General features: G+C 40.7%; 1 protein-coding gene across 2 annotated transcripts in view; it reads right to left on the bottom strand.

The window, feature by feature from the left end:
• The window catches only part of FAF1 (Fas associated factor 1), a 156047-nt gene that overhangs the window by 69077 nt on the left and 78813 nt on the right, over positions 1-8157 (bottom strand). For both annotated transcript variants that reach the window (XM_085067624.1, XM_085067625.1), the window contains one exon: positions 3811-3897. In XM_085067624.1, coding sequence (XP_084923750.1) covers positions 3811-3897 — 87 coding nt within the window. The remainder of the gene's footprint in view (positions 1-3810; positions 3898-8157) is intronic.

Genomic DNA, 8157 nt, shown 5'->3' with positions numbered 1-8157 from the left:
TAAGAACTGTTAAGACCTGGAAAGGGAAAGAAATATATACTCCCAAATACTAATTACTCAGATGCTTAATACTCAACCTCTTCAAAAATCTGGAGATTAGCCAAGAAGTGTCATAAATGGTTTCACTTTGTACCAGAACCTTATTTATCAGCATTCTTAATTTCTATCTGTGCAGACGCTGTGCTTAGTACTTTGCAATGGAATAGCTAAATATAACAGCAATGCTAATTAAATCGTCCGTAAGTGTTTGAGATTTGTTTTATAGCCCAGAATTCTCTATTAAATTCAACTAAGGAATGCCAACCACATCTGCTACAGCCACCACACAAGGGAAGGTGGCCATGTTCCCAGGGGATAAAGGTGGTTGTGTTCCCAAGGGATGCTGCAGAGCCTCAGTGTGTCAGTGGCAACACATTTGTCCTGCCTGAAATGTGAGTGATCAGCACCACAGTTGAGGAACTCAGCAGTGTGGACTTCTGCCCAAGCAAATATCCAGTGGATCATCTATACAGAGAAGTGGAGTTACTTGGTTTGAAATGAGAACACAAGGTTTTGACGAGCTGCACAGTTTTGGGAACAGAGTGTCACTGGCAGGAGGTTGGATGGTGAGTTCCCCTCCATGGGACTGTGGGCACAGTTCCAGCACTGGGCACTTCACCTTCTGCCTTTGTCTCTCTTCCTTTTCCCCACCTCAAACCTCACCCTAGAACCTTTACATCTTTTTGATGCAGAAAAATATTCCATTTGGACAAGCTCACTGTCACTACTTACAAAGAAGCAGGATTTCTCACTCCTGCCCTGAAGTGACTCTAAAACAATGAACCAATTAAGAAAAAAATCTGTAGCTTTAATACCAAACCCAAAAAGCAGCAGGAAAGCAACCTCTCTCCTTCGTCCTGTATTGGGTGTTGTTCCGTGCTACCAAAAATCCCAGAAACATCACAGACAACAACTCATTCTACTGAAATAAATCAAAAACCAGTGATTTCATGGGGGGAAAAGTTTTACCTCAACATACACGTGAAAAACTAACATCCAAACAGTCACCCTTCCATTTAAATAAAATTGCACTTCCATGTAAAAACTTTAACTAAAACATCACCTACAACTGATCTCAGATTTTTTTTTCAGTGAATACTTATTTGAAAATTGCTCATTTCACTTGACAGTAGTGGTAATTACCAGTGAAAGAGTCTAGAAGTTCAGCCAACACAGGGAAAAAAAAAAAAAAAAAAAGAACACATTTCAGAAATTTTAGTAAATTATTCTGGCATGGTTCTCATTTTACAAATTCTGAAATGCTAAGACTGTTCCAAAATCCAAAATAAAAACTGAGAACATACTGTGAATCTATTTAAAGCAAATTATAATTATTTTTCTTTTCTAGGATAATTTTCAAGACTTCACTGTATCACTTGATGATAGATATGCAAAAACAGATAAACTAACATTTTAAATATATTAAAGTTTCACTTACATAAATCATTAAAAAAAAGAATGAGTTAAACTCATCCATTTACTTTGTACTTTAATGAGCAGAACAGATATAATTTGTGGCATTAAAGTTATTCAAGCTCAATAAAAGCCAAAAACGTGTCCTTGCCGAACGGTGAAACAAGATTTGCACGGCCTGTGTATGCCTTGTTTCCCACAATCAAACTGTCACAGCATGAAAACATTCTCCTGCTTGGGGAGGTTTTGATACCCATTTCCCTGGTGAAAGTGTGCAAAAGGATCTGAAAGAGTTATTGACAATTCATACAGTATCCCATATTCCATTAGATAGTACAAGCAGAGAACATATCTTAACTCTGAAGGGAGACGAAGCAACAATGTTTTAAATTACTATTGACTCCACTAAATTTCCTGATAATGTCAGAAGACTGTAGTCTGGCAGGTTCATAAGAGACTCAAGATGATACAGGAATCCAATTATGCCAAGTCTATTTAGTTGTCCTGTTTGCTAAGCCAAAGGTTAACGAGAACTGCACTGAAAAAAACCTCCTGTGGTATTACAAAGTATTTCTTATGCTGCATAACATGCAAATGAAAAAGTATTTTAATCAAGTCTTTCTTTAACTCCTTAATTGCAAAGGGGTAGCCCTACAAGACAGTAAATTAAAAACTCACGATGGAAAAAGTGATCTTAAAAATTTGCTACTGAACTCGAGAGATCATCATTAATTACTGAAGTAATTATTACTGAGTATTTCTAATTTGGAAAGGAAAATGTTCAGATCATAGAGGCACAGATAGTCATTGCTAACATTAAATCTTTATAAATAGTAAGCCTCTAATTTTAGACAGAAATTAATTATATTTTTGTTGGCAACACATTCAAATCTGTTTACACAGCTGACAAGTTCCAGCTCCACCAGACTCGAGCAGTGAGCTTTGAGGACTCCTCTGCTTCAGAGCAGATGACTCAACATTCACCAATTTCATTAAAGATGAAAAGGGGAAAAATTCACCTGCAACAATGTCACTTGTAAAAACAGACTTAAAGCAGATTCATGGGTCTTACATATGTGAGAGATCCTATTCAAAAGAAAAGGAGAGCAAAAATATGTGAAAACCTAACAGCTGTGGGAAAACAGATTAGAAAGGTTGAGTTTCCAATTCTTTTTTGGGCTAATGTAAACTAATAAAATGTTAAAATGGATCCACATTTCAAAGACTGTAATTACCACATGACACCATGCTGTTATTTCAGATCCTACATCTATCAGCTCAGATATGCTCCTGATTACATGGACAGAGATTTACCCACCTTTCTCAAACTTAAATACTGTTTCTGCAAACACCACCACAGATATATTTTACAAGTACATTAGAAATCCAGACAGCTTTTCCTTTTTTTTTTTTTTGCCCCCCAACTGGCATAAATCCTTTACACAGAGTAAAAAAAAAAGGAGCAGTTGTATTCAAACAGCAATTCTCCCTTTACAAGAAGAGAGTAGAAATTGACAGGGAAGTAATGCATGGCAGATAATGGCAATATTTAAGAAAGCAAACTCCAAATCCATTTTCACTTTGTAGAACACTCAGATCCAATTGGACACTTAATTTTTCTACATTTTTCTCAGGTCAAAAAATCTACATGGCTACATAATTATTTCAGCATTTTAGACTTTTTTTTCAGTGGACTGGTTCAGGTTTTTTTCTAAATAAAGGCAGACTTCACTAGCTGGCGCAGGGAACATCCTAGTAGAAAAAAATTATCTGAGCAAAACTGAAAGACACTGTAAGACACACTGAAGGGATGACCATGCAAGGAAGCAAGTCTAAAATTTAATGGAATACTGCAGGGAAGTCCCACAATTTAATGAATTGATAGGCAATTCAGTTGGTGGATTCTGTCACCAGTGGTGACTCCTCACTGATTTTAGCAGGAACATCTCCTGCTCTGAAGCCAGGCAGAGGCTTAAGCATGAACTGGGTGATCTAATGTACAGTGTAAAATATTTAAATGTGCACTCAGAGCACACATAAAAATCAGGACCTTTTTCCTGAAGTTCAATCTCTCAACAGACTTCAACTTCCAAAATGCAGTGTGGCTTTGCTTCGGTCTAGAACATGTCTCCTCCTTGTCTAAAACATGCACTGAATCTGATCCACAGCAATAATTTCCATGGGCTTCAGCAATCCAAATCCTGAGTATTTGTATCTTGCAAGACAAAACTCTGAAGTGTGTGTAATATTAAGGTACTGCATATGAGACAGTAAGTGCTACAGAGTGATTCCAACCAAAAATCCACATCAAATCAGCACTTTGTAGGAGGGAATGCCATGAGAAGCAAAGGAACTCACCGAGTCATCTGTGGCAGAGGGTGGCCAGCCCTCCCACAGCTGGTGACGGACAGGGATGCTGGTCAGGTCATACACATTCCTCTTTACCTAGGGGGAATAATAAAAATAAATCACAACTTGCTCTAAAAAAGGCAGCCAAACTGCATTTTTTAAATCACAGCCCCAAGTTTTTGAGTTTTTCTAGGTATTGTAGAACTTGTTCCTTCAACGCTCTTAGGTTTACGCAGCCAAAAGCAACTCACCAAGCTGTGTTAAAGAGAAAAAAATTAAAATCTAAAAATTACCATTTGTGTTAATTCATTATTACTTCAGCACTATAAATGTAAAAAAAAAAAATCCATAATAGAAAATTTCCAAGTAAAAAGTATTACAAAGCAATGAAAAGAAGTTAAGGGAAGCAAAAGGTAATAAGAAAAATTCTGCTGCATGTTTCGCTAGTTAATTTTCACCTGAAAATGTTGGGTGAAAATCTAGTCAAATAAGAAATACATCAAGTTTTGCATATGTTTCTTAAATGGGATAAAAAATAGTATATTAAGCATGAAAATATTAATTAATAGCACACTTTCAATTAAGACAGCACATTTCAAATATTTATTAACAAAATTCTAAGTGACTAACTTTTACATCAACTCTTTTCTCATGCTATTAAACTATAAGCTGCTACAGTTAATAATCTCACATGATGGTTAGCAGAAAGAAGGGAGGGGAAGAAAGAGTTGAAAATTTTGAATACAGGAAGAATATTGCAAAATACAAGAGTTAACAAAACTCTTCCCATGAAAACATTACAACAGATACAAAAGCAGACAAGTTTTATCAGAGGTTTTGTGATAAACAATTATTTAAATCACAAAAAAATTTATATTTTGGTACTTAGGATAGTAGTATCCTAAATTCTGAATAATGTCCTACACCTGAACATAAAGACTGCACAAACAATGTAAATATTGCCCAGCTGGACCATAACTGTAACCAATAAAATGTTCCAGTGAGCCATGGTGGCTCTTCATAGAAATCACAGAATGGTGCAGGTTGGAAGTGACTTTAAAGATCCTCTCATTCCATCCCCAGATGAAGGGACATCTTCCACTTTACCAGGTTGCCCAGGTTGTTTTCTTGTTTGCCTTTCATAAAACTGCTCCATGGGGATACAAGGTCCTCCCACATCCTCAGGGCTCTACACAGATCTCAACGACCTGTATTGCATCCAGAAGAACATTTGCAAAGAAATACAAATAAGGTTTGCCACTTTGTAATAATATTTTGCAGGACCACTGGCTAGGCAAAATATCTGAGCAAGTCACAAGTTCTGCATCCTGGTCTCAGTTCCAAAAGCCTGCACAGTCCAACACTAACAGACACAAGAACACATTAAATAAAAAGCTTTTAAGGCAGATGGATAATATTTGACTTTAGCCAAATGACAAAACTACTCCAAAAACTGTCCTTTGATGCCTTCTTTAGATTTTCATTTGTTCACTTGTCAACAGGAAACAAACAGCAACTAATTGTGTTCTAACTTCTGAGATGAGAATTACTAAAAACTCCAATGAACTGAAAAAAATTATATTTATTATATTATAGCTGTCAGCTGAAAACCATCTTTAAGCTAGCACCTTGCCTTCAGTCTAGTGCACTTACCGTGAGTTAACAGCTTTTTCTGAAAGAAAGATAGTTTACAAAAATCAGAAAGAAAGCTGAAATTTGCCAAAATGGTAAATGCTAACATAATCCATATAGATAAAGGTTTTATATTCCAGAAATGAATGAAAGATTGGCACCCAACGTGGGGCAGAAGCCACCCTGGAAAGCATCCCCCTGAAGCCGCAACTGCGGCAGGGGAGTAGTCGCATTTGGGAAGCCATTTCCCCGACGAGAAGCTTGCATTCAGCGAGAAGACCGAAGGGGCGGCCGGTAGCCTCTGGAAAAAAGTCGCGCTTTTCAAGGAGGTCGGCCGAACGGCGGTGGACCATCCCGAGTGCTTTTTTTTGATTCTCCGTGCTTGGTAAGCCCTCTGGAAAGCCCCTTGGGAGGGGAGCCGGTGAAGGCCTGGTCGGCTTGGTACGGGGGTCCCTTTTTTCTTTTTAGTTTGTTCTTTTTGCCTCGGGGTGGGTGGAGGGTTAGAGGTGGTGTCTTGTCGAGGTGAAGGGAGTCGTGCTCCATGCGAAATCTCGACAAGAAAAAACCCATTTCTAACAAGGGGAGACCTAAGTTTTGTGCCCCCATTTTGAGAGAAGTTTTTCTTATAAAATTAGACATATTTTATAAGGAATGGGGAATCAGCTGTTGTGTGGGAAGTTTTTGCACGCGAGAAATAAAGTAAACTAATCTGTGTTTTGTTTTATTTAGTTATCTGGCAGTGAAAAACCCTTGTTCTCTCCCTAATAAGCACCTTCCCCTGCATGTATCCCCCAACATGGTGCCGGCCACGTGTTGGTGGCACCCCCTCCTCCACTAGCTCGTGCTCCCCCTCTGTCCCTCAGGAGAGAGCTGATCGTACGCTTTTCAGCCTCTCCTGTCCCTTTCCCGGGTTAGAACTGGCCACTCTAACTCGAGATCCCTGCTAACCTCCTTTCCTGTGCCCCAAACCTCAGCCGAGCTGACTCCACATGTTTTCCAATATGGCGCCGGCCGCATGGTCAGGCACGCCATGTTGTCTTCTTCCCCTTGAAATTTTCCCGGGCTTGCCGAAGCTCCACCCCCTGCATCCCTCGTGTTCCGTTGTAGCCCCTCCCCCCGCGTCGGTAGGTGTTCCCTTCGGTCACGGATCCCTCCTCATCTGAGTGTTTCTCTTTAGTGCGGACCCCTCCTCCCATCCTCCCAGGTGTTCCCTCTCAGCCAGAAGCAGCTATAGCCTGGCCGGGAGCAGAGCCGCACCTCCAGTTGCCCGCGGCAGGCTCGGAGGAGCCGGTGGGGCTGCACCTCTAGCTCCCCACGGCAGACACTGCCCCCGGAGCCTAGTAGAGCTGCGCCAGAACAGTCCCTGAAGCTGTGCTGCCATCTGGCCGTGCTGGAGCCTAGTAGAACTGTTCCAGACCCGGCAGAGCCACAGCAAGAAAGAGCTGTGTGTCACCCAGTGGAGCTGCACTGCATACAACGCCATTGCTGCTGCAAACCCTGCCTTCATCTTAGCAGCCCCAGCAAAAGAAAAACAGACTACAAACATGACTGCAGTCCGAAAATTCAACCTGTACTAAACTCCAACATCAAAATCAGCCAACTGCATCATCGTTTTCCCCATACTCACAAGAAAACTAATTTTGTTATTGCTTTACATTGTTATTTTACCATTTTCCTGTTGTTTAAAAATTTGCTATAAATGTTTTTAAGAAAAGCCTTCCCTTCTTTAATTTAGTAAAAAATGGAGAAATATTGGGATAATGGCTGCAAGTTCCCCACACCCCTTTCTTAACGACTGTACTTGTCACCTATTGTCCTGCCTTCCCTACTCCACGTAGTCCTAGCCACGCCCCCAGTTTTCCCTATTAGTTCCTGTACCCTAACCCCACGTGGCCCTGGCCACTCCCTCGGGTTTCCCCTATTGGTTCCTGTACTCCTAACTCCGCCCCTGTACCTCCCCTGTACCCAGAAATCACTGGGCCTGTGTGCTGTCCCTGCCCCTCTCTGTTTCCCTATAAAACCCCTTACCCTCCGCCATCTTGCTGTCTATGCTCCACGTGTGTCTATGCTCCACATGTGGCTGTGCATGTGAGGCCTTCGCCCTCGAGGCATCTCTGCCTCGGGGAGGTCGTTGGCCTCTGCTGCACCATGCGAATAAACATCTTCCATGGACACAACGCATAGACCCTCCTCGCCTCCTTTATCACCGCCGGTTGTGGAAGCAAACAGACCAGAGCTAGCCTTATGGCTCCCCGGCCGGTGAGAGCGCAGTGTCCAGCCCTGGGACAGAGGGTTTAGATCACTGAGGCGCTGAACCAGGCTGGGTAGAGAAGCTCTAGGGTAAAGTCTGCTGCAACATCCTCAAAACCGCAACAAAAGATGATTATAAACTATCATCCTTAGGAAGACAATACAATAAAACAGACATTTTATATCATTTAAGCCTACCTATTAATCAGCACTTGCCTTATCTTCAGCACTGAAACACAGTTGAGGTTTGACTCCATGGTAAAGCAATATAAACATATGGATTGTACATATGTTCCCTCTTAAATTTGTCATTTATTTTTAGTACAGGATGTATATGAAACATCTGGCAGTAGATCCTCATCTAAAAATGGTTTTGCATAATGAAATAGCACCAAAACTGTTTCCCTGGATTCTCTTTAAAGACAAATGCTGCATGGATATTTTCTTTTAAATTCTGCACAACAGTAAATGGAT

This window comes from Lichenostomus cassidix, chromosome 8 (assembly GCF_008360975.1).
Source record: "Lichenostomus cassidix isolate B80296 chromosome 8, HeHo_3.0, whole genome shotgun sequence".
In the NCBI taxonomy this organism is placed as follows: Eukaryota; Metazoa; Chordata; class Aves; order Passeriformes; family Meliphagidae; genus Lichenostomus; species Lichenostomus cassidix.
Note: the sequence above shows the minus strand (reverse complement) of the source record. Positions and strands in the feature narration are given on the sequence as shown.